The following is a 27,619-nucleotide window of genomic DNA, read 5'->3' on the forward strand; positions in this document are numbered from 1 at the left end:
AAGCATGTGCCACCACACCCAGCCTAAGAATTGTTTTTAAGTTTTATTTCTAGTTTGTTTTTAATAATAGAAGTCCAGTTGACTTTTGTATTTGACAGTGTACTCTGAATCATTGCTCAAATCCCTTATCAATTAATGCCTTTAGATTCTGTGTAATTTCCTTATATTCTACATAATTATGGGTTTGCCTATAGGGATAATCTGTTGTTTATTTCCTTTTCTTATCTAATACAATGTTAAATAAAAGTAGTGAGAATGGAACAAGGCACGTTGATGTGCACCTTCTAGTACCAGTTACTTGGAGCCTCAGACAGGAAGGTCACTTGAGCCTAGGAGCTTGAGACCAGCCTGGATGTCATAGCAAGACCCTGTTTAAAAAAAAAAAAAAAAAAAAAAACAAATTGTACACTCTGTAGAGTATAACAAGAATAAGAAGCCAGAAGACAGTGGAACGATATATTTAAAGTACTAAGACAAAAGAAGCTGTCAATATGTAATTATATATGCAGCAGAAAAATCCATAGAAAATAAAGGCAAAATAAAGACTAAGACATATACAAACTAAGTAAATTTGTCACTGTAAAAAAAAAAAAAATAGTAAAGGATGCTCCTTGGGTTGGAAGATCTCAGATGGAAACAGATATACAAGAAAGAACAGCATCCGAAATTGCAAATATTTGGGTGAATATCAAACTCTTTTGGCCAAGTGTGGTGGCATGTGCCTGTAGTCCTAACTACTCCAGAGGCTAAGAGAGGAGCATTGCTTGAAGATAGCCTAGTCAACACAGTGAGATCTTGTGTCAAAAGAAAAATTTTTTTCTCATGTTTTGCTTTAAAAAATAGAAAAATTGATAGAAAAATTGAAACCTCTGTGCACTTGATAGGAATGTAAAATGGTATAACCATTATGGAAAACAGGATGATAGTTCTTCAAAAATTAATATAGGGGCATGGGGACCATTCATTCCATGGCATTAGTCCCTTAGAAGGAAAAATAAAGCTATTTTTTGTTAAAAATTTTAAAATAGAGCCAGGCGTTTTGGTGTGCGTTTGTAATACCAGTACTTGGAAGGCTGAGACAGGAGGATTGCAGGTTTGTGGCTAGCCTCAGCTACTTTGTGAGGCTCTTCACAATTTAGTGAGACCTTCTTTCAAAATAAAATAGAGCTGGGAGTGTAGGTCAGAGGTAGATTGCCCCTGGGTTCCATCCCCAGTAACACACACACACACACACACACACACACACACACACACACACACACGTTACTATATGATCCAGAAATGCCACTTCTGGGTATATACCCAAAAGAAGAGAAAGGATTTTTAAAAGGTATTTGTACATTGATGTTCATAGCACCATCATTTGTAAAAGTCAAAAGATTTTTGACTCAGTATTCATCAACCGATAAATGGATAAACAAAACATGGCATATACATATAATGGAATATTATTCAGCCTAAAAAAGAAGGAAATTCACAATGTACTACATCATGAATGAACTTTGTGGACATTATGCTAAGTGAAATAAGTCAGTCATAAATATATGATTCTACATGTATGAGGTACCTAGAGTAATCAAATTGATAGAGACAGGAAGTAAAATGATGGTTGCCAGGGACTAGGGAAAAGGGGAGTTATTGTTTAATGGGTATAGAATTTCAGTTCTGTAAGATGAAAAGAGTATTAGGGGTAAGTGGCAATGAAGATATCACAACAACACGAATGTACTGAATACCACTGAAGTGCAGACTTTTATTTATTTATTTATTTATTTTCTATTCAAATATTTTTATTCTGCATATGATGTAGCTTTTTTTTTGCAATACACAAAAGTTTTTATTGCAGCAATATCATATATAATACATTGTAATAGTTAAACAACCGGCAGTTTGAGTATAGTCAGGTTGATTATGATAAAACATAAATGTCAGGTTTAATCCACTGAGGATAATAAACAAATGATCAATTTTTAGAAAATAATACTTTAAATATTAATATATTTTAGTCTTTTTTTCTCTTTTATTTTTTAAAAATTTTTAATTTCAATTTTTTATAAGTGGAACATATTGAGAGTGGTGTACATTTAGATTGTGCTTCATGCCCTTCCCCCTTCCTTTCCCTCCTCCCCCAATACAGAGTGTCCAGGTTAACCATGTTATATTTATGCTATTACACATATTCGTATATAGCTCCTCCATTGAACAACCTCAGCTTTCTTCCTCTCCTATTCCTTCCGTTAAAGCTTTGCAGAGATTTCCCCTCCATCATCTGGAGTCCCTCTGGTATTACCACTACTTCCTAGCTTAGGCAAATTAGAGAAATATGTTCCATCTCTCTCTGTGCTTGACTAATCTCACTTAACATAATGTTCTCTAGTTCCTTCCATCTTCTTGCAAATGCTATTATTTTATTCTTCTTTATAGCTGAATAGAATTCCATTGTGTGTATTTCCCATAATTTTGCAATCCATTCATCTGTTGAAGGAGATCTAGGTTGCTTCCATATTTTGGCTATTATAAACTGTGCTGCTATGAACATGGGTATGCATATGTAAACGTAGTTCTCTGATTTCAACCCCTTTGGAAAGATACCCAGGAGTGGTATAGCCGGATCAAATGGTGGGTCTATTCCGAGTTTTCTAAGGAATCTCCACACTGATCTCCATAGTGGCTGAACTACTCTGCAAAGTGCAGACTTTTAAATGGCTAAGGAGACCTAAGCATGTGGGCCTGTAATCCACTACTTTGGGAGGCTGAGGCAGGAGGATCACAGGTTTAAGCCAATAAATAGTAACTTAGCCAGACTCTGCTTCAAAATAAAAAATAAAAAGGGCTGGGGGTATCAGAGGTAGAACACTACTGAGGTCATTCCCCAATGTCACAAAAAAAATAGCTAAGATGATACATTTTATGTTGATTATTTTATCACAGTTAAAATAATGTACTATGGATTGAACCCAGGGACATTCTACTTCTGAGCTACACCTCCAGCCCTATTTTTTTTTAAACAGGGTCTCACTAAGTTGCAGAGGGCCTCACTAAATTGCTAAGGCTGGCCACAAACCTGCAATCCTCCTGTCTTAGCTCCCAAATACTGGAATTATAGACATGCACCACCATAGCTGGCTAAACACTATTTTTAAAGGAAAAATAATAATGTACTGTGGGACTTATGCACCAAATAAAAGTTTGACAACAAAAGCATAAGGGAAAAGAAAATAAAACCATTCTGATATATAACATTTATGCTTAATTTATTCCAAATAAGACAAGAAAAAAGATTAGAATAGGCAAATAGAAAAAAGTGGCAAGATGGATCTCAATATTTACATTAAAAGTAAGTGGTCTATTGGGGTATGGTGTCTCATGCTTATAATCTCAGTACTTGGGAGACAAAAGGGTTGCGGGTTTGAGGCCAGCCTCATCAACTTAGCAAGACCCTGTTTCAAAATAAAGTAAATCTAATTAAAAAAGCCTGGGAGAGTAGCGTGGAGGTAGAATGTCTCTAGGCTCAATCCCTAGTACCCAATAAATAAGTAAATAAATAAAAGGTAAACTGTAATCCAACTAGAATATGAAGACTGTCAGAGTATTTAAAATAACACATGACTATATACTATTTCTAAGAAACACATGTAATATAAAGACACAGATTAGCTTAAAAGAATGAGCCAGGCATAGTAGCACATGCTTGTAATCCCAGTATTTGGGAGGCTGAGACAGGGAGATGCAGGCTCATGCCCAGCCTCAGCTACTTAGTGAGGCCCTTTGCAACTCAGACCCTGTTTCAAAATAAAGAATAAAAAATAGGGCTGGGGGTGTAGCTCAGAGATAGAATGCCCCTGGTTTCAATCCCCAGTACCTAAAAAAAAGTAAAAGAATGAAAAAATGCAAATACTAATAATAAATATTCGTATTATTATATTTTATCAGAAAAAGTAGACTTTGGGAAAAAGTGACAAAGTGAACATTATGTATTCAGTGTCAGTGATAAAAACATGAGCCAGGTGGCCTACTTTCATAATCCCAGTACTGGGGAAGCTGAGACAGGAGGATTGAAGGTTCCCAGCCAGCCCCAGCAACTTGTGAGGCCCTGTTTCAAAATAAAGAATAAAATAGGTCTCAAGGTATAGCTGAGAGGTAGAATACCCCTGGCTTCAATTCACAGTACTACAAAAAAGAAGAAAAAAAAAAGGTCAATTCATCAAGAAGATATAACAGTTCTATATGTATTATTATAATCTAAAAACAGAGCTTCAAAATATGCATACATTTTGCCTCAGCAAAACTTGGGAAGAACCACAAGAACAAATCTATAGTTGTAGTCAGGAAATTCAATACCATTCTCAATAACTGATAGAATAAATATTCAGAAAACCAACAAAGATGTAGAAGACAAGAATAACAATATCAATCAAGTTAACCCAACTGACATTTATAAACTGTTCTAACAACAACAAAAAGGGCAGTTCTAGCCGGGCGTGGTGCATGCTTATAATCCCAGTTTTTGGGAGGCTGAGATGGGATGATCAAAGTTTCACAGCCAGTCTCGACTACTTTGGCCCTCTGTAGCTTAGACCCTGTTTCAAAATAAAGAATAAAAAATAGGGCTGGGGGTGCAGCTCAGAGATAGAATGCTCTTTGGTTCAATCCCCAGTACCACACACACATGCACAAAAAGGCAGTTTTAAGTGCACAAGAAAAAACAAATATCCTGAGTGATAAAAGAGGTCTCTAACCATAATGTAATTAAATTAGAAATGTATGGTTTATATTGCTGTCTCTGAATCATTGATCATCCTACAGTGCCTTTTGGTTTTATTCGCATCTAACTGACCTTATTTCAGAAATCTCATGTTTCATTTCTTGAAGTCGGATTCAGTTCTTTGAAAAGTCGTCTTCTCCTTCCCTCATTGTTCATGCTTGTCTTTCAGACTGCTGAGTCTGGCTTTGAACCTGTGATCCTCCCAGCTCAGCTTCCCAAGTACTTGGATTAAAGGCATGTGTAACCATGTCTGGCTTCAAGGGATTTCTTTTTAGATTTTTGGAACTCTTTCTGTAAGTTTCTGGCTGCAGCTTGATGCCATTGACTTACAGCCATTTTTGTCTCCCTGAACTTCTGTCTCTTAGTTTCTCAAGCAAGAATCCAGTGCTGTGCTTTGAATCTCCTCCTTCACAGTGGTCCATAATCTGCCTCTAGACAGAAAGTCTGGATAGCTATACATTTAGAATTATAATCTATTTTAAATTAATTTCGTATATGTGTATAAGGTAGAGGTCAGATTTTTTTTTCTTATTCAGATGTTTCAGTACCTTTTTTTTTTTTTTTTTTTTTTTTTTTGCAGGTGTGGGGATGGAAACCAAGGGCATTCAACCTCTGAGCCACACCCCCTGCCCTATTTTTTATTCTTTAATTTGAAACTGGGTCTCACTGAGTTGCAGAGGGCCTCACTAAGTAGCTGAAGCTGTCTGTGAACCACGATCCTCCAGTCTCAGCCTCCCGAATGCTGGGATTACAAGCGTGCGCCACCACACCCGGGTTCAGTACCATTTGTTGAAAAGACTATCTTTTACCCATAAAATTATGTTGGTGTCTTTATTGAAAATATGTCTGACTTTTCTTTTTTGGTACTGGAGATTGAATCCAGAGATATCCTACTTCCAAGCTACATCCTCAGCCTTATTCTATTTTTATTTGGAAACTGGGTCTTGCTAGGTTGATGAGTGTCTCAGTCCTTGCTGAGGCTATCCAGGAACTTGTGATCCTTTTGTCTCAACCTCCCAAGTACTAGAATTCCAGGCATGCACCACTGTGTCTAGCTTGTATGTTGACTGTTTTTTTTTTTAATATTTTTGTGGTACTGGGAGTGGAACCCAGGGGCTTTTCTACCTCCAGGCTATACTCCCAGACCTATTTTATACTTTATTTGGAAACAGGGTCTCACTAAGTAGCTGAGGCTGGTTTCGAACCTGTGTGATCCTCCTGTCTCAGCCTCCCAAGTGCTGGGATTACAAGGGTGCACCACCACGTCCAGCTATTTTTAAGTTCTGTTTCTTTTCATTGATCTTTGTCTAAATTCACGTTAATGCTTTGCTGTGACTTAAGTATGGAAGAAAATCTAATAGGTGATTCTGACATGGTATAAATATTTCATTTGACTTGATAGTGTATATTTGAAGATAAATCTTTTTTTTTTTTTTTTTTTTTTGCGGTAGTGGGGATGGAATCCAGGGGCATTCTACCTCAGAGGAGTGACATCCCCAGCCCTATTTTTTTAGTCTTTATTTTGAAACAGGGTCTCACTGAGTTGCAAAGGGCCTTACTAAGTAGCTGAGGCTGGCTTCGAACCTTAGCAATCTTCCTGTCTCAGCCTCCCAAATGCTAGGATTACAAGCATGTGCCACCACACCCAGATGAAGATGAATCTATTTTTGAAAATGAATTTTAAATATGTTGGTTAAAGCCGGGCGTGGTGGCGCACGCTTGTAATCCCTGCGCTTGGGAGGCTGAGACAGGAGGATCGCACAGGTTCGAAGCCAGCCTCAGCTACTTAGTGAGGCTCTCAGCAATTTAGTGAGACCCTGTTTCCAAATAAAATATAAAATAGGTCTGGGAGTATAGCCCGGAGTTAGAAAGCCTCTGGGTTCCACCCCCAGTACCACCAAAAAAAAAAGAAAGAAAAGAAAAGAAATATGTTGGTTAACGCCGGGCGTGGTGGTGCACACTTGTAATCCCCGCACTTGGGAGGCGGAGACAGGAGGATCAATCGCGCAGGTTCGAGCCGCGCTGGCTTAAGAGACCCTGTTTCCAAAAATAAAAAAATAGGTCTGGGGGTATAGCCCGGATATAGAAGGGCTTCCAGGAACCCCAGTACCACCAAAAAAAAAAAAAAAGAAAGAAAGAAATATGGTGTTTACTGTTGGGTGCTAGAACAACGGGTAGTTACTTTTTCTTCCTTCTTTCATTAGTATATTAAAATGAGTGCTAATCTGAGTTGTTTTCCTTTCCTTGTATGTAGTATGGATAGTTTTTATGTACTATAGGTACATTTCCTCCTTTATGCACTTCTATATTGTCTGAATTTTATAAATCATTATTCTGTAATTAAGGCCAAATAATTTATAGTTTAAAATCTTTAAAAAAAGATGAATTTGAAATATAGTGTTTGTGCTCTTGTGGATATAAGCTTATGCTACTTCATTTAACAATCAAATGAAAAAATTTATTTTAAATGTTTTTGTTTTACAGAGACCTTGTAATTAAAGTAAAATTTGGAGAAAGCATTGAGGACTTACAGACCTGCCGACTCTTAATTAAACATTACATACCAACAGGACTTTTTGTGGATCCGTATGAGTTAGCTTCATTACAAGAGAGAAACATAACAGAGGTACAGCTATGAGGGTTTGTTGTTGTTGTTGTCATTGGGTTATTTTGGGGGGTGGGGGGAGAAATTTACTTAGAGATACCATAATTTGGATTAATGCAAAATAGTAAATAACATTGTAGTATTTTAAATTTTTTGTTAAAATCTTTAAAGTGACATTTTTAGATAGAGTGGGAATATTCTTCAACGAGTGAGTGATACTTGTCAGCACTAAGCCAACTAAACTGAGCCAGTTAAATGCTTCTTAGCAGGATGGTTCATAGTTTAATGACTCAAAAAATTATATGTACATATGTGAGAAGATATATCTTGAGAAGATTAATAATAAATAGTGCTTCATTGCCACTTTGTTAAATTAGACAAATATTCTGAGATCTGTATAATTTAGGCATGGAAGAAAGGAAACTAATATTTACTATATATATATCAGATATCTTCATTTTTTTCCCCTAAGGGAAATAAGGTAATCCATATAACAATTCTGAAATTGTTATCTCATTTATTTATTTTATGGTACTGGGAATGGAACTCAGGGCCATTCTGTCTCTCAGCGACAGCCCAGCCCTATTTTTTATTCTTTATTTTGAAATGGTCTCACTGAGTTGCAAAGGGCCTCATTAAGTAGCTGAGGCTGTCTGCAAACCCAGATCCTCCTGTCTCCGCCTCCTAAATGCTGGTATTACAAGCATGCACCACCATGCCTGGCTCACCATGTGATTTTTTTTTTTTTTTTTTTTTTTTCTGGTGGTACTGGAGTTCCTGGAAGCCCTTCTACCTCTGGGCTACACTCCCAGACCTATTTTATAGTTTTTTATTTGGAAACAGGGTCTCTTAAGCCAGTGTGGCTGGCTTCGAACCTGCACAATCCTCCTGTCTCTGCCTCCCAAGCTCAGGGATTACAAGCGTGCACCACCACACCCAGCTCCATTTTCTAAATAAGGAAACTGAAGCACAAGGAGGCCAAGTAACTTATCCAAGATTATATCAATAAATGGTATAGTTCAGAAATGAAACTTGGAAGCTGGGCTTCGTGGCACACACTTGTAATTCCAGCATTTGGGAGGCTGAGGCAGGAGGATCGCGGTTCACAGACAGCTTCAGTTACTTAGTGAGGCCTTTTCCAACTCAGTGAGGCCCTGTTTCAAAATAAAAAATAGAACTGAGGGTATAGCTAAGGAGCAGAATGTCCCTGGGTTCCATCCCCAGTACCACAAAAAAAAAAAAAAAGAGAGAGAGAGAGAGAGAGAGAGAGAGAGAAGACAGGAAGGAAGGAAGGAATCCAAGGTTTATCTAGTTGCACAGTTCTTGCTTTTTTTTTTTTTTTTTTTTGTGGTACTGGGGATTGAACTCAAAGGCATTCTACCTTCAAGCTACACCCCTAGCCCAATTTTTATTTGGAAACAGAGTCTCACTAGGCTGATGCATCTCACTACTTGCTGAGGCTGTCCTAACCTGTGTTCTTCCTGTCTCAGCCTCCCAAGTCCTGGAATTACAAGTGTGTGCCACCACGCCCAGTTTAGTTTTTGCTCTTTGTTGAAATAAATCTCACTTAGTTCAGAATTTCCTCAACTTTGATAAAAATCAAAATAATGGGGCACAGATTATCATTTTCCCAGGGAATCCTGATTTAGTAGGCCTAGATGAGGCCTCCATATATGTCTTTTTGTATGTGTGGTACTGGGGATGGAACCCAGTGGTGTTTTACTCTGAGCCAGTCCTCCAGTCATATTTTATTCAGTATTTTGAAACAGGGCCTACTAAGTAGTTGAGGGTACTTGTACTGTTAAAAAAAAAAAAAAAAAAAAAGCAAGTGAGGTCCTTCCATAGGTGTTTATGTATCTAAGCTGACTTACATATTAAAAAACTTAGACTATAAGAAGAAATGTGGTAAGTGGGGGTTCAAATGTAGGGGCTCAAACAGGTAAAATCTTATTATCATATACTTTTTAGTATCTCCTGAATTTTGAGCTATGAGAATATAACTTTCTACTCAAGAAAGTTAAAATAAATGAAGAAGGTAAAGAAATTGACCTAAAATCACAATTAGAAATAAATTATTATTATTATTATTATTATTATTAATTATTTTTAGTGGTACTGAGAATGGAACCAAGGGCCCTTCTACCACTGGTTTATGCTCCCAATCCTACTTTATTTTTTATTTGAAAACAGGGTCTTGCTAAGTGGCTGAGAGTCTTAAGTTGCTGGGGTCGACCTCATACCTACAACCCTCCTGTCTCGGCCTCGTTAGCTCCAAAAATTTCTTGATAGAGACTACCTAGTTTTTTGGTGGTACTGGGGGTGGAACTCAGGGGCTTTTATACCTCCAGGCCATTCTCCCAGACCTGTTTTATATTTTATTTAAAAACAGGGTCTCACTAAGTTGCTAAGAGCCTCACTAAGTAGCTGAGTCTTGCTTCAGACCTTTGCAATCCTGTAATCATGTGCCACCATGCCTAGCAACCACCTAGATTTTTTTTTTTTTTTTTTGGTGGTACTGGGAGTGGAACCCAGGGGCCTTCTACCTCCGGGCTACACCCCTAGACCTATTTTTATATTTTTATTTGGAAATAGGGTCTCATAAACCAGCTGAGGCTGGCTTTGAACCTGAGCGATCCTCCTGTCTCAGCCTTCCAAGCACTGGGATTACAAGCGTGCACCACCATGCCCAACTCACCTAAATTTTTAAAAAACAAGTTTGGACTGGACATGGTGGCTTACACCTGTAATCTCAGTAGGGAGGCTGACACAGGAGGATCAAAGGTTTGAGACAAGCCTTGGGCAATTTAACTGCTATCCTTCCTGTCTCAGTCTCTCAAGTACTGGGTGTGGGTCATCCAGCTAAAACCTCATTTGTTTCTTCTTTTTTTTCCACTAAATTCTGAATTCTAAGTGAAGCTCTTCAAATGTAAAATAATGAGTTTTTAATTGATTAATTATTTTTTTGTAGTACTGGAGATAGAACCCAGGGCTTTCTACCCCCTACCCCACAATACTCCCAGACCTATTTTATATTTTATTTGGAAACAGTGTTTCACTAAGTTGCTGAGAATCTCACTAAGTAGCTGAGGCTGGCTTTGAACCTGTGCGATCCTCCTGTCTCAGCCTCCCAAGTGCTGGGATTACAAGCGTGTGCCACCACACCCGGCTGGGTTTTAAATTTTAAACAGAGTTGGGTCCCACATCTGTAATCCCAGTATTTGGGAGGCTGAGACAGATGATCCCTGGTTCCCTGAAAGCCTCGGCTACTTAGTGAAGCCTTCCATAACTTAGTGAGACCTTGTTTCAAAATAAAGAATAAAAAATAGGGCAGGGATGTAGCTCAGAGGTAGAATGCCCCTGGGTTCCATCCCCAGTGCCACACACACACACACACACACACACACACACGCACAATTAAACATAGTTCTTGCTTGTAATTACATGGATTAGAATTATATGTAAACATACTTAATAAAATCACTTATGGTGTTTTAAGAAAATGAAAATGGAACTTTTAGATAGGAAGTATATAGCCAGGTAGTGTCTCTTCCCACTGAACCGACTGAGAAAAGAGTCATAATTTATTGCACAGTAGATAAAGAGTGCAACTTTTACTCATTGGTGGGGAGCACTTAGCCCCAAGCTGAGCATGCATAACAAATCTTAAAAGCAAGACCTTAGCCCTCACAAATATTAAAAACAAGACCTTAGGCAGCTTAGTGGCACATATTTGTAATCCCAGCATTTGGGAGGCTAAGACAGGAGGATCCTGTTCACTGCCAGCCTCAGCTACTTAGTGAGGTCCTCCGCAACTCAGTGAGACCCTGTTTCAAAAAAAGAATAAAAAATTGGGTTGGAGGTGTAGCTCGGTGGTAGAAATCCCCTGGGTTCCATCCCCAGTACCACACACACAAAAATAATGTTTATAGGAAAGAATATGTACAATTATTAAAAATAAAAAATAATTTTAATGAAAAAATATAGAAATAAATATCCATAGTCAAACAAGACCAGCTTCACCAAGCAGCAAGAGGAAAAAACTTACAGTTAAAATAATGATGTAGTTTTTAGCCGGGTGTGGTGGTGCACACTTGTAATACCCGTGCTTGGGAGGTGGAGACAGGAGGATGGAGCAGGTTCGAAGCCAGCCGTGCTGGCTTAACAGACCCTGTTTCCAAATAAAAAGTATAAAATAGGTCTGAGAGTGTAGCCCGGAGGTAGAAGGGTTTCCAGGAACCCCAGAACCACCAAAATAAATAAATAAAAAATAATAATGACATCATTTTCAGAAATAATGCAAACAAGAAGACATTATGACATCTTTAAAGCATTGAAAGAAAAACCTGTTCGCAGCCTGCCTCATCTACTTAGTGAGGCCCTCCGCAACTTAGTGAGACCCTGTTTCAAAATAAGGAATAAAATGTTGAGCTGTAGGTGTAGTTCAGAGATAGAATGCCCCTTGGTCCCAAACCCAGCACCACAAAAAGAAAGAAAGAAAGAAAAGAAATAAAATCCTATGAGTTTTTTTTTTTTAAATTCTCTACCCACCAAAAATATCTCAAAGTGAAAGGGAAATGAAAACTCATTCCTACAAAGCTGGGAGAACTCATTTATCAGACCTCCACTCTAAGAAATATTCAAGTCCATGTGGTGGCACTTAATTGTAACCCAGTACTGAGACAGGAGGATTGCAGATTCGAAGCCAACCTCAGCAACTTAGGGACACTCTGTTTCCAAATAAAAAAAATAAAATATGGTTAGGGGTATAGCTCAGAGGTAGAATGTCCCTGAGTTCAATCCCTAGTGCCCCCCCACACACAAATAGATCATCAGATTAGATAAGGCAAAACTCAACTGTATGGTTTTTTTTTTTTTTTTTTTTGGTGGTACTGGGGTTCCTAGAAGCCCTTGTACCTCCAGGCTACACTCTCATGGGCTACACTCCTAGACCTATTTTTTAATACTATTTTTTTTATGTGGAAACAGGGTCTCTTAAGCTAGCGTGGCTGGCTTCGAACCCGCGCCATCCTCCTGTCTCCGCCTCCCAAGCGCAGGGATTACAAGCGTGCGCCACCATGCCCGGCCTCAACTATATGTTTTATTACAAGAAATGCACTTGAAATTTATAGACAAAAGTAAAAGGATGGGAAAGATATGCTCGCACTGCTCAAAAGAAAGCTGAAGTGGCAATATTAATTTTAGGAAGTGCATTTCAGAACAGACTATCATCAAAGCTAAAAATGATTTGGTTAGTGGAGCCAGTTCATCAGAAGGAAGTAATAATCTTAAATTTTACGCACCTAAAAAACAGAGCTTCAGAATGCATGAAGGAGGCCAGTGGTGGCACACGCCTGCTTGGGAAGTTGAAGCAGGAGGATCGCAGGTTCAAGACTAGCATGAGTGACTTAGCAAAACCCTGTCTAAAAGTAAAATTTAAGAAAGGGGCTCGGGATGTAGCTGAGAGATAGAGTGTCAAGCAAGTGCAAGGCCCTGGGTTCAAGCCCTAGTGTTGCAAAAAACAAACCAACAAACCATCAAACATGTGACACAGAAGCTGGTAGCACTGCAAGATAAAATAGTAAAATCAGCAGTCATAATTGGAAATGTCAGAGCCAGACATTGTGGTGCATGCCTGTAATCCCAGTACTTGGGAGGCTGAGACAGGATTGCAGGTTTGATGCCAGCCTCAGCAAATAGTGACACTCTCTCATCAACCCAATGAGACTGTGTTTCAAAAACAAAAATAAGTAGGGCATGGAGGCACACGCTTGTAATACCAACACTTGGGAGACTGAGACAGGAGGATTGCGGTTCATGGACAGCCTCAGCTACTACTTGGTGAGGCATTTGCAACCCAGTGAGATGCTGTTTCAAAGTAAAGAATCAAAAATAGGGCTGGGGCTGTAATTCGGAGGTAGAATGCCCCTGGGTTCCATCCCTAGTACCGCTGAATGAATGAATGAATGAATGAGTGAGTGAGTGAATGGAGTTATAGCTTGGAGGTAAAATGCTTCTGGGTTCAATCCCCAGTACAACAACAAAAAGAAAAAGAAAATGTTAATACCTTTTGTCATAATTAATAGAACAAGTAGAAAATTAGTTAAATTCATAAACAATTTGAATAAAGCCATCAGCCAACTTGGCATTTATAGAATACTCCACTCAATAACAATAGAATATACATCCTCTCTAAGTATGCATATGCCACTTGCCAAGGCTAAGATAATAATCTAGGCCTTATAAGTCTCAACAAAACAGGACTAATTTCTTTCTGCCACATATGAATTTTTACTTTTGATGTAGAATACCTATATTGACAGTGCCATTTTGTTACTTTTTAAATCATTTGCAGGCTGGCATGGTGGTATGCACCTAAGGTCCCAGCACTCAGGAGGCTAAGGAAGGAGGAAGGCTTGAGCCCTACAATTTTAGGACATCCCTGGTACCATAGTGAGACAGACCCCTTCTCAAAGACAGGTCAGTCAGCCAGACAGACAGTGGCTCAGTTAGGGGTGTGGCTCAGTGATAAAGTGCTTGCCTAGCATGTCTGAGGCCAGGGACTTGATCTCCAGCACCACACACACACACAAATCATTTGCCATTTCCTTCATTAACCTTTTATATTTACTGTAGAGAGAACTGCTGACCTTTGCTTTGGCTTCCTGACCACAGTGCTTTATCTTATTATCATTCTACATGCTTCACTAAAGAACAGGAAGTTACCAGAATGATACAAATCTTTTTCTTTTTCTTTTTTTCTTTTCTTTTTTTCTTTTTTGTACTAAGGATTGAACTCAAGTATTCTACCTTCATGCTACACTCCCAGCCCAATTTTATTTTTTATTTTGAAACTTGGTCTCACTAAATTCCAGGGGGCCTCATGAGCTTACTGAGGCTGGCTGCAAATCTGCGATACTCTGGTCTCAGCCTCCCAAGTACTGGGATTGCAAGTATGCGCCACCATGCTTGGCGATACCAGTCATTTTAACCCAATATAGGCTTAACCGTTTTTGTCTTTTATACTTTTTCTTTTTGGCATCACTAGGGATGGAACCCAAGACATTCTATCTCTGAGCTATACCCCCCAGCCCTATTTTTAATTTTGAAAGAGGGTGTCACTGAGTTGCAAAGGGCCTCACTAAATATTTGAAGCTGTTCATGAACCATGATCCCTCTGTCTCAGCCTCCCAAGTACTGGGATTACAAGCTTGCGCCACCACACCTGATTCTACTTTGTTTTTTGTTTTTTGTTTTTGAGGAACTGGGGATTGATCCAGGAAAATTCTACCTCCAAGATTCACCCCAGCCCTATTTTTTCTGTATTTTGAAAAAGGGTCTCACTAAATAGCTAAGTCTGGCTATGAACCTGCGATCCTCCTATCTCAGCCTCGCAAGTACTGGGATTACAAGCATGTTCCACCACATCTGGCTTGTTTTTATACTTATTAATAATGCTGTATTTACTCACACATTTTTTCTTGATACCTGTTTTCACCTAAACAGAAAGAATTTTATAGAAAAAAATTTTAATGTTATTTGTTTTGTTTGCGATACTAGAGATTGAACCCAGGGGCATTTCAAGCTATACCTCCAGCCCTATTTTATTTTTTATTTTAAAACAGGGTTTCAGCCAGGCATGGTGGTGGATGCTTGTAATCTCAGTACTTCAAAGGCTCAGACAGGAGGATTGTAGGTTCACAACCAGCCTCAGCTACTTACTTAGGCCCTTCACAACTTTGGGAGACTGTCTCAAAATAAAGGATAAAAAAATAAGGCTGGGGGTATAGCTCAGATGTAGACTACCCCTGGATTCAAACTTCAGTGCCACCAAACACACACACACACACACACACACACACACACACACACACACACACACACACACACACCACGGTCTCACTACATTGCAGAGGTTTTCACTAAGTTACTGGCTTTGAACCTGCAATACTCCTCTCTTAGCCTCCCAAGTAATTCAGCACCCCAGAGTATAATTTCCTTAGTTTACTTTTTATTACTTATATACTTTATTTATTTATTTATTCTGTGGTACTAGAGATTGAACCCAGAGGCAGTCCACCTTCAAGCTATACTCTTGGCCTGGCCTGATTTTATTTCTTATTTGGAGACAGGGTCTTACTAAGTTGCTAAGAGGCCACTTGCTGAGGCTTCCTTGAACCTGCCTCAGCTTCCAAGTACTGGGATTGCAAGTGTACGCCACCTCGCCCAGTCTCCAGTTTACTTTTATTATACACAGATCACATCCTATGTTTTCTATTTAAAATTGAGAATGATAGGAGAATGGAAGTATAATATACTTCCGCGTATTTGTGCAACAGTCTTCTGGTTTACCTTTTTGGTTTTCCTTATTCATTTTCTTCTTGATTGATATTTATTTTCTCTTTAACAGGCAGTGATGGTTTCAGAAAATTTTAATATAGAAGCCCCAAACTATTTGTCCAAGGCATCTGAAGTTCTCATTTATGCCAGACAAGATGCACAGTGCATTGACTGTTTTCAAGCTTTTTTGCCTGTGCACTATCGCTATCACCGTCCACGTAGTCAAGATGGAGAAACCTTTATTGTGATTAATAACCCAGATCTACTGATGTATTGTGACCAAGGTGAGTGTTGCAAGTCTTTTCTGAGGGTTGAAAATAAAAATAAAGATATGGTGGCAAGTCTTCAGTCAAGGCCAGAGATGGCAAGAGCATGTTGCTTTTATCCTTTTAAACTTTTGATTGAAAAGTAAAGCACATATATGGGAAAACTACACACATATATAGTTATGAATTATAAGACAGATAACTACATTCAGTCAAGAAGTAGAACTTTGCTGACTACCCTAGCAACAGTTCCATGTATTCTTTCCAGTCATAGCCATCCCTTCCCTTTAAGATAGACTCTCTCTACTGACTTACTCACTTGGGTTTCTTTATATTTGCATTGCTCTAATGCAGCAAAATTTTCTCCTTTAGTCTTGTTTTTATTTTATTTTATTTTTATTTTTTGATTCACATAATGTTTTTATTAAGATAATTTTTAGGGAAGCAACTTGATTTGTGAAACATTTTGATCGGCAATATAATTAGTTGGATATTTTGAACTGAAAAATTGTAAATTGTATAGTAAAATCCCACTGCAATGTAAACCTTTACTCATTCAATCATCACAAAATTACTCTGAAAAAATAGTTTTAAATCCAGCTAAATTAATAGTTTTTCTTATATTATAAGGAATGCATTCTTAAACCTTTCCATACTATGATGTAATTAACATGAATTTGAAAGAGATTATTAGTCAGTCTAAAATCATCTTTTTTTTAACAATTTTTTTATTGAACATAAATAGTATACATTTAAACTATATTTGGTGCCCTCTCCCCCCCGCCCCCATTTTCCCTTCCCCCCTCCCACCAATGGTTGTCTAGGTTAACCATGTCTTATTCATAATTTTACACATGTTCAGATGTAAACCCTCATTAATCAAGATCAGCCTTCATCCTCTCCTATCTTTCCATTCAAACTTTGCTGGTATTTCCCCTCCATTATCTGGAGTCCCACTGGTATCCTTTGTGTTTCCTAGTTTGGGCATATTAGAGGAAACATATGTACCTTCTTCTGTGCTTGGCTGATCTCACTTAACATAATGTTCTCCAGGGCTTTCCATCTTCTTGCAAATGATATAATTTTGTTCTTCTTTATGGCTGAATAGAATTCCATTGTGTTTATTTCCCACAGTTTCGCTATCCATTCATCTGTTGCTGGTGGTCTGGGTTGGTTCCATATTTTGGCTATTACAAATTGTGCTGCTATGAACATAGGTATGCGTATGTTGCTGTAGTTCTCTGAATTCAACCCCTTTGAAAAGATACCCAGGAGTGGTATAGCTGGATCATATGGTGGATCTATTCCCACCTTTCTTAGGAATCTCCACACTGATCTCCATAGTGGCTGAACTAGTTTGCACTCCCACCAACAGTGTAAGAGAGTTCCTCTTTCCCCACATCCTCGCCAGCATTTGTTGTTGTTTGATTTCTTTATGTTTCCCACTCTGACTGGGGTTGGATGGAATCTCAGTGTAGTTTTGATTTGCATCTCCCTGATGGCCAGTGATGAAGAACATCTTTTCATGTATCTGTTGGCCCTTATATCTCTTCTTTTGTGAAGTGTCTATTTAGTTCATTTGCCCATTTCTTGATTGGGTTGTTTGTTTTGCTAGTGTAGAATCTTTTGAGCTCTTTGTATATTCTGGATATTAGCCCCCTATCAGAATTGTGGCTGGTAGAGATCCTTTCCTATTCTGTAGGCTTCCTCTTTAGGTTATTGATAGTTTCCTTTGATGAGAAGAAGCTTTTTAGTTTGATGTTATCCCACTTGTTTATTCTTGCTTTAATTTCCTGAGCTTTGGGGGTTTTGTTGAGAAAGTTACTGCCTGTGCCAATATGTTTTAGTGTTGAACCTATGCTCTCCTCTACTAACTTCACAGTCTCAGGTCTAATTTCTAAGTCTTTGATCCATCTTGAGTTGATTCCTGTGTTTGGTGAGATATAGGGGTTTAGATCCATCTTTTTCAAGTGGTTAGCCAGTTCTCCCAGCACCACTTGTTGAAAAGGCTGTCTTTTCTCCAGCGTATGTGTTTGGCCCCTTTGTCAAAGATTAATTGACTAAAGATGTGTGGGTTTGTTTCTGTATCTTCTATTCTAATCCACTGGTCAGTATATCTGTTATTGTGCCAGTACCATGCTGTTTTTACTACTATTGCTCTATAGTATAGTTTGAAGTCTGGGATTGTAATGCCTCCTGCATGTTTCTTATTGTTGAGAATTGCTTTGGCTATTCTAGGTCTTTTCTTTCTCCATATGAAGTTCATGATTGATTTTTCTAGGTCTCTGAAGAATGTCACTGGTATTTTAATGGGAATTGCATTGAACCTATAGATCAGTTTTGGCAGAATGGCCATTTTGATGATATTTATTCTGCCTATCCATGAGCACGGGAGATCTTTCCATCTTCCAAGGTCTTCTTCAATTTCTTTCTTTAATGTTTTATAGTTTTTGTTATAGAGGTCTTTTACATCTTGGGTTAGGTTTATTCCTAGGTATTTTATTGGTTTTGAGGTTATAGTGAATGGAATTGTTTTTTTTTTTGTTGTTGTTGTTGTTTCTTTCATTGTGGATTCGTTGTTGGCACAAAGAAAAGCCACTGATTTCTTTAGGTTGATTTTGTAACCTGCGACTTTGCTGAATTTGTCAATCAGCTCCAGAAGTCTTTTGGTTGAATTCTTTGGGTCTTCCAGATAAAGGATCATGTCATCTGCGAATAAGGATAATTTTAATTCCTCTCTTCCTATGTGAATTCCTTTGATTTCCTTCTCTTGTCTGATTGCTGCAGCAAGAGTCTCAAGGACTATATTGAAAAGGAGTGGTGATAGTGGGCATCCTTGTCTTGTTTTTAAAAATCTGTTATTTTCAGCCAGGCATGGTGATGCACACTTGTAATCCCAGCATTTGGGAGGCTGAGACCGGAGGATTGCGGTTCGTGGACAGCCTCAGGTACTTAGTGAGGCCCTCTGCAACTCAGTGAGACCTGGTTTCAAAATAAAGAATAAAAAATAGGGTGTGGGGGGGTGTGGCTCGGAGGTCGAATGCCCCTGGGTTCCATCCCCAGACCAGAAAAAAAATAATAATAAAAATAAAAATTTGTTAATTTCATTTCTCTTAGTTTACAGCCCTCCCCTTCCCTCCCTTTCTTTTTCTTTGTGTTTTTTTTTTGGGGGGGGGGTAGTAGGGATTGAGCCCAGGGGCATTTTAACCTCTGAGCTATACCCCCAGCCCTGTTTTATTGTTTATTTTGAAATAGGTTCTCACTAGGTTGATGAGAGTCTCACTACTTGCTGAGGCTGTTCTCAAATCTGGAATCCTCCTGTCTCAGCCTCCCAAGTACTGGGATTACAAGCGTGCACCACCTTGCCCAGCTCCCCCATCACTTTCTTTTCTTTAAAATTGATCTGTTGAAAGAATCTGGGCCATTTGCCCTCTGGGGTTTCTCATGGTTGTAATTTTCCTGATTATACTCACGACACAGTTCATCCTGTTCCTCTGATACTTTTCCAATTCCTGGAAATTGGCAACTGACTTCAGAGGTATGATCAGATATAGGTTCAGTTCCTTTGACAAGACCATAGGTGGTGCTATGGTATTTATCTGTAAGCACATAATATCTGGTTGGTTTTTTTGTAGCCATTCATCCACATTGCTCCTTTGCTATTTTCTATTACTTTGTGCTAGTATTTCAGGATGTTATGACTTTTGATGTTTTGTCTGGACTTACATGTATTTTAGTTTTTTTTTTTTTATACATAGTGAAAAACCATATATTTTTAATTAGCCGGCTGGACTCTGTTTAGATGATTCCAATTTTGTTGGCAACATCCAAAGCATCATAATCAGGAGCCAGGTGAACACACGCCTTCTTCTCTCCATCAGGCCTGATCAGGGTGATGACCTTGGCGACGTCAATGTCATAGAGCTTCTTCACAGCCTGTTTGATCTGGTGCTTGTTGGCCTTAACATCCACAATAAACACAAGTGTGTTGTTGTCTTCTCTCTTCTTCATGGCTGACTCAGTGGTCAGGGGGAACTTGATGATGGCATAGTGGTCAAGCTTGTTTCTCCTGGGGGCGCTCTTCCGGGGGTTTTGGGCTGCCTCCGGAGCCGCAGGTTGGTGATGTGCGGATCTTCTTTTTGTGGCTATGAACACCTTTCAACACTGCCTTCTTGGCCTTCAAAGCCTTTGCCTTGGCTTCAGCTTTCGCAGGGGCAGGAGCTTCCTTCTTTGCCTTTGGTGCCATCTTGTTAAAAAAGCTGTATTTTAGTTTTTGAGGGGGTACTTTATCACCTACTTTTGTTGTAAACTGTGTCCATGAGCTTTTGGTTTTGCTCTGTGATTCTTCCTTTTTTTATGTGGAGATTTGGATAAATTAAAAAACTATTCTTTTGCTATTTCTTCTCCACAGTCTTCAGAAGCCAAACTTTTTTCTTTAGTTAGGAAACTCTTTTCAGATTTTGGATCTTTGTAGCTCCAAATGTGAGCTGACTTAGAACATTTATAAAGGTTAATAACACTATGTCTAAAAACTGGCAAATAGGAAGGTTTTTTTTTTTGTCGGTCTGGGGGTGAAACCCAGGGGCATTTGACTCTGAGCTACACCCCTTGCTCTTTTTTGTTGTTCTTGTTTTGTTTTGTTTTGTTTTTTACTTTGAAACAGGGTCTCACTGAGTTGCAGAGGGCCTCACTAAGTAGCTGAGGCTGTCCACGAACCGCGATCCTCTGGTTTCAGCCTCCTGAATGCTGGGATTACAAGCGTGCACCACCACGCCCGGCAATAGGAAGTTTTTATCCTTATATTTGCCACCATCATAACTTTCTTGATGAGAAAATTAGAAAGTGTTTAGTTTTATTAGTTTTCCTCATCTAGCCTAATTTTCTGTTTCTATTAGTGGTACCTTTTACTTACCCTAAAGTATAAAAAAGTGCCTTTCCTGAAAGAATAGTGGGAGTTCTGATACTATTTTCTTTGTACTGGGGATTGAACCCAGAGGCATTTTACCTCCAAGCTACACTCCCCGCCAGATTTTATACCTTATTTGTTTTTTTGTTTTTTGTTTTTTGTTTTTTTGTTTTTGTTTTGTTTTGTTTTTTGGTGGTACTGGGTTCCTGGAAGCCCTTCTACCTCCGGGCTACACTCCCAGACCTATTTTTACATTTTTATTTGGAAACAGGGTCTCCTAAGCCAGCACGTGCGGCTGGCTTCGAACCTGCGCGGGGATTACAAGCGTGCGCCACCACGCCCGGCTTATACCTTATTTGGAAATGGATTCCCACTAGGTTGCTGAGAACTTCCCCAAATTGTCAAAGCTGGCTTTGAACCTGCGATCCTCCTGTCTCGACCTCACAAGTACTGGATTACAAACATATGCCACCACGCCTGGCCCTACTATTTTGATTTTTTTTTTTTATCAGAGTGCTCTTTATCTGGGTGTCTTTTATATAGAATTTTATCAAGTTGTATACTTAAGAAGTGTTTACTTTTCTGAATGTATACTTCAGAAAAAAATTACATTATTTTTTTTGTGTGTGATACTGGGGGTGGAACCCAGGGGCTTTTCTACCTCCGGGCTATACTCCCAGACCTATTTTATACTTTATTTGGAAACAGGGTCTCACTAAGTTGCCGAGAGCCTCACTAAGTAGCTAAGGCTGGCTTCGAACCTGCGCGATCCTCCTGTCTCAGCCTCCAAAGAACTGAGATTACAAGCATGAGCTACCATGCCCAGCAACATTAAATTTTTAATAGGATTTGTTGAGCAGTTATGTTAAACTTCTGTAATAATCCTTTGTTATTATTATGTGTAGCACATGAAAAAAGGATGCTAAAATAACAATATGTAATAGATGGGTCCAAATCATATACGTTATGTGTTAAAGTACTTAGATACGCATATCCTAGCATGAAGGACTTCTATTGAGGTTCAGTATAAGCCTAGCCCGGAACCCAAATACAGGTTTTCTGACATCATGTTCTACCACTTTTTTCAGAGTTCCCAATTTTGAAATGCTGGGCTCAAGCAGAAATAGCAGCTCCTTGTGCCTTGAAGAGTAAGGAGATCTGCCAGTGGAACAACATGAAGTATAAATCTGTAAGCTAATATTTATTTATTTATTTATTTATTTATTTATTTATTTATTTTTGGTACTGGGGATGAAACCCAGGGGCCTTCTACCTCAAGGATACACTCCAAGACCTATTTTATATTTTATCTGGAAACAGGGTCTCACTAAGTTGTTGAAAGCCTCACTAAGTAGCTGAGGCTGGCTTTGAACCTGCGTGATCCTCTAGTCTCGGCCTCCCAAATGCAGGGATTACAAGCGTGCACCACCATGCCCGGCTTAAGCTAATATTTTAATGTTGTTTTTAGATCATGCTACCTCATGTAAAAGTCATTCTATGTTTCTGCTACTTTAAGGGATTAGCATTTTATATATACATAGATATATACAGTGTGTATGGGGGTATTCTACCTCCAAGCTATACCTCTTTTTCTTTTTTCTTTTTTTGTGGCCCTAGGGATTGAACTCACAGGCATTCTACCTTCAAGTAACACTACCAGCCTGATTTTATTTCTTATTTGGAAACAGGGTCTTCCTAGGTTGATGAGTCTCACTACTTGCTGAGGCTGTCCTTGAACCTGCGATCCTTCTCTTTTGGCCTCTCAATTACTGTGATTACAGGTGTGGGCCAGTACATCCTGCTCTTATTTTTATTTTGAAACAGAGTTTCACTGGGTTCATGAGAGTCTCACTTCTTGCTGTGACTGTCCTCAAACCTGTAATCCTGTCTCGGCTTATCAAGTAATAGGATTACAAGTGTGCAAAACTAGGCCCCACTGTTTTTTTGTGTGTGTGGTACTGGGGATGGAACCCAGGGCGGTTTCTATCTCTGGGCTATACTCCCAGACTTATTTTATATTTTATTTGGAAACAGGGTCTCACTAAGTTGCTGAGAGCCTCACTAAGTAGCTGAGGCTGGCTTCAAACCTGTGCGATCCTCCTGTCTCAGCCTCCCACACACTGGGATTACAAGCATGCTGCCACTACACCTGGCCTATTGTTTGTTTTTTATATTGTTTTTTGCTACCAGTGGCAACAGTGTTTCATCATTTGGATAAAATTATAGAATCATTTAATTAGGGGACTGGTGATTTAAGTTTAGTCTTTTGCTCCATTGAATTTTGAGTATTAGTATAGCTGATACACTTTTGTTTTTGGTTTTGTTTTTGTTTTGTACTCGGGATTGAACCCCCGTGGTATTCTATATCTGAGCTATACTCTTATCCCTGTTTTACTTTTTATTTGGAAATAGTCTCACTTAGTTGTTGAGGACCTGCTAAATTGCTGAGATTGGCACCTGCAATCCTTCTGTCTCCTGAGACTGTGCTAATATCTTACCACAACATAGAATAGTGCTTTTTTTTTTTTTTTTTTTTTGTACTAGAGATTGAACTCAGGGGCTTTCTCTGAGCTATACTTTCAGCACCTTTTGTTTTGTTTTGTTTTGTAACAGTCTTACTAGGTTGCTGAAAGTGTCACAAATTGTAGAGGCTGTCCTTGAACCTGTGATCCTCTTTTTCTCAGACTCCTTAGTACTGTGCCATCATGCCTGGCCCATAGAATTGCTTTTTAGTAGATTCCCATTGATAGCTGAATATTTTTTCAAACTCTATATCAAGAGAATTGTATTTGATTTTTTTTTTTTTTTGGTGTGTGTGTGTGTGTGTGTGTGTGTGTGTGTTACTGGGGTTCCTGGAAGCCCTTCTACCTCCGGGATACACTCCCACAGGCTACACTCCCAGACCTATTTTTTTAACTTTTTTATATGGAAACAGGGTCTCTTAAGCCAGCAAGGCTGGCTCCAAACCAGCACGATCCTCCTGCCTCCGCCTCCCAAGCGCGGGGATTACAAGTGTGTGCCACCACGCCCGGCTTGTATTTGATTTTTTAGATGAATAAAGAGTATGCTTTAAGCCGGGCGTGGTGGTGCACGCTTGTAATCACAGCATTCGGGAGGCTGAAACCTGGAGGATCGCGGTTCACAGACAGCCTCAGCTACTCAGTGAGACCCTCTGCAACTCAGTGAGACCTGGTTTCAAAATAAAGAATAAAAACTAGGGCAGGGGGTGTAGCTCGGAGGTCGAATGCCTCTGGGTTCCATCCCCAGACCCGCAAAAAAAAAAAAAAAAAAGAGTATGCTTTAGTGTTTATTTATGATTTATTGATTTAAAAATAGTGTACATTGCTACAGGTGTGGTAATGCACACCTGTAATCCTAGTATTTAGGAGCCTGAAATAGGAAGATAGCAGGTTCTGCTATCTATTTACCAAGATTTCTAATTGAACCCCTTTATCCTCAGCAATTTATTGAGGCTTTGAGCAACTTAGCGAGACCCTTTATCCAAATAAAAAATAAAATAGGGCTGAGGATATAGCTTAGAGGTAGAATGCCTCTGGGTCCAATCCTCAGTACCCTATTAAAACATTTTGAATTTATTGTCTTTAAGACCATGTAACTTGAAGTAATAAATCATAATTAAGAGTTTTAGATCTCTCTCTCTCTCTCTCTCTCTCTCTCTCTCTCTCTCTCTCTCTCTCTCTCTCTCTTCAGTACTGGGGATGAACCCAGGGGCATTCTACCTCTGAGCTACACCCCCTGTCCTATTTTTTTTATTCTTTATTTTGAAACCGGGTCTCACTGAGTTGCAGAGGGCCTCACTAAGTAGCTGAGGATGTCCGTGAACTGTGATCCTCCTGACTCAGCCTCACAAATGTTGGGATTACAAGCGTGCACCACTATCCCTGGCTAGATTTCTTCTCTTTCTTTCTTTCTTTCTTTCTTTCTTTCTTTCTTTCTTTCTTTCTTTCCTTTTTTTTCCCTTTCTTTCTTTCTTTCTTTCTTTCTTTCTTTCTTTCTTTCTTTCTTTCTTTCTTTCTTTCTTTCTTTTTTCCCAGTACTGGGGATTGAACTTAGGGCATTCTACCTTTTAGCTATAGCCCCAGCCCTATTTTTCATTCTTTATTTTGAAACAGGGTCTCACTAAGTTTTGGAGGGCCTCACTAAGTAGCTGAGGCTGGCCACAAACGTGTGATCCTCCTGTCTCAGCCTCCCAAGTACTGGAATTACAAATATAAACCATCACGCCCATCTATTTACCAAGATTTCTAATTGAACCCTTTTATCCTCAAAACCAAATAAAAAATACAAATTAAGTTGAACATACAATATTTGTGTTGTTAACCATAGTAAAGAACATGTTCTGTTTTACAATCTGTGAATAGCTAACTTGAAGGAGCTATTTGGGGCAAAACACCATAAAATAGAAATAAATAGATACTTCAGTTTTATTGTTTTATCTCTAGGGATCAACTTAGAATTCTAATGTGAAACATAGAAACATACTGGTTATAGAGGTGACTTGGATACAGATGTTTTTTAAAAGTGTGTGCTCAGGCTAGGCATGGTGGCGCACATTTGTAATCCCAGTATTTGGGAGGCTGAGACAGGAGGATTGCAGATTTGAGGACAGCCTCATCTACTTTTTGAGGCCCTCTTCAACTTAGTGAGACCCTGTTTCAAAATAAAGAATAAAAAATAGGGGTAGGGTATAGCTCAAAGGGAGAATGCCCCTGGGTTCAACCCCCAGTACCACACACATACAAAAAGCATATACTCATAAACAAGTAGAAAAGTCAGAATTAATATGAACGTAGGAGTTTTTGTAGGAATTTAATTATATAACATTAAATGAAATGTTGATTCTAAAAGTTTGGGTGTGAGCCAGGCGTGGTGGTGCACACTTGTAATGCTCCCAGCATTTGGGAGGCTGAGATAGGAGGATTGTGATTCACGGACAACCTCAGCTATTTTGTGAGGCCCTCTAAAACTCTGTGAGACTCTGTATCAAAATAAAAAAATAGGGCAGAGGTGTAGCTTGAAGGTAAAATGCCCCTGTGTTCCATCCCCAGTACTGCAAGATAGATAGATAGACAGACAGACAGAATGGACATGATGTGTACACACCTGTAATCCCAGTACTTGGGAGGCTGAGACATGAGTATGGTAGGTGTGAGGATATTTAGCAAGTAGTGAGACTCTTAAACCAGCAAGACCTTGTTTCAAAATAAAGATGGAATAGGGCTTAGAGTGTAGCTTGGAGGCAAATACCTCTGGGTTCAATCTTCAGTGTCATTAAAAAAAAAAAAAGCCATTCAAACGATAATGTTACATGTAATGTAGTAGCCTGGAATATTCTTTAAAAATAGAAAAATATCAAATTAAAAATCAAAGCCGACCATGGTGGTGGACGCTTGTAATTCCAGTACTTGGAAGCTGAAACAGGAGGATCTGGGCTCCCGGCCAACCTCGGCTACTTAGTGAGAGCCTCCACAACTTAGTGAGACCCTGTTTCAAAATAAGGAATAAAACTTAGGGCTGGGGGTGTAGCTCGAAGGTAGAATGCCCCTGGGTTCAATCTCTAGCACCAAAAAAAAAAAAAAAAGGAAGGAAGGAAGGAAATATAATCAAAGAAATAGGAGTCTTACCATAGAACATGATTCTTGTGTGTGTGTGTGTGTGTGTGTGTGTGTGTGTGGTACTGGGGATGGAACCCAGGGGCATTCTACCTCTGAGCTACACTCCCAGACCTGTCTTATATTTTATTTGGAAACAGGGCCTCACAAAACTGCTGGTAGCTGAGGCTGGCTTTGAACCTGCAGGATCTTCCTGTCTCGGCCTCCCAAGTACTGGGATTACAAGCATGTGCCACTACACCCAACTAGAACATGTGTTTTAAATGTCTCTAATTTTGTATTTTTCTCTTTCCACAGATACATAAGAATGTGACTCTACAAGTTCCAGTGGGACTGACTATACATACTTCTTTAGTATGTTCTGTGACTCTCCTCATTACAGTCCTGTGTTCTACTTTGATCCTTGTAGCTGTTTTCAAATATGGTCATTTTTCCCTATAAATTTTATGCAATTAAATATTTCTTATAAACCTAAATAAGACCTGTTCATTTATGACTAAAGGTATTCTTCCAGAACTAACTCATTACTTTTGTTTGCTTTTTTGTCTTCATTTACAGCTAAAATATGTTTACCAGAGAAAATTTTGAATCAACTCCCAGCTAATTCCAAAATTTAGTGCTCTGTTTTGTAAGCCTTTGATAAACTTTAAACATCAAGTGTCAATAGAGGAGGAATAATTCAGTTAAATTAATATTTATTTTGTGGGAGTGACTTTAATTTTATTTGGAATAGAAAAATGAGTCCATTATATATTAGTGACAAATTATTTTCTTTTTATGTATAGAAATCTTTCAAGCTAAAAATTGAGAACATCATTATAAACAAATATAAAATAATCTGAATGAAAATGAAGTTTATAAGTCGGGCGTGGTGACGCACGCTTGTAATCCCCGCGCTTGGGAGGCTGAGACAGGATTGCACAGGTTCGAAGCCAGCCTCAGCTGCTTAGTGAGGCTCTCAGCAACTTAGTGAGACCCTGTTTCCAAATAAAATATAAAAAAGGTCTGGGAGTATAGCCTGGAGGTAGAAAGCCTCTGGGTTCCACCCCCAGTACCACCAAAAAGAAAAAAAGAAAATGAAGTTTATTTGAACCTCAATATTATGAG

The 27,619-nt window shown here is 38.9% G+C and overlaps 2 protein-coding genes across 2 annotated transcripts in view; one reads left to right on the top strand and one right to left on the bottom strand.

Moving 5' to 3' along the window:
• PIGX (phosphatidylinositol glycan anchor biosynthesis class X) overlaps window positions 1-26,953 on the top strand; it is a gene marked incomplete at both ends in the record, with an annotated part of 36,918 nt that extends 9,965 nt beyond the window's left edge. Inside the window, 4 exons of the mRNA XM_080696539.1 lie at window positions 7,250-7,391; window positions 15,778-15,991; window positions 21,968-22,068; window positions 26,810-26,953. Of these exons, the coding sequence (XP_080552665.1) occupies window positions 7,250-7,391; window positions 15,778-15,991; window positions 21,968-22,068; window positions 26,810-26,953 (601 nt within the window). The remainder of the gene's footprint in view (window positions 1-7,249; window positions 7,392-15,777; window positions 15,992-21,967; window positions 22,069-26,809) is intronic.
• LOC308263174 (large ribosomal subunit protein uL23-like) lies at window positions 19,772-20,219 on the bottom strand (the record flags this gene model as incomplete). Its single annotated transcript, XM_080696051.1, is given in 3 exon segments — window positions 19,772-20,064; window positions 20,067-20,087; window positions 20,090-20,219. Coding segments are annotated over 3 exon segments (444 nt in total).
• Window positions 26,954-27,619: the final 666 nt, after the last annotated feature.

The sequence above is a fragment of the Muscardinus avellanarius genome (genome assembly GCF_963383645.1).
Source record: "Muscardinus avellanarius genome assembly, chromosome: 5".
Taxonomy (NCBI): domain Eukaryota; kingdom Metazoa; phylum Chordata; class Mammalia; order Rodentia; family Gliridae; genus Muscardinus; species Muscardinus avellanarius.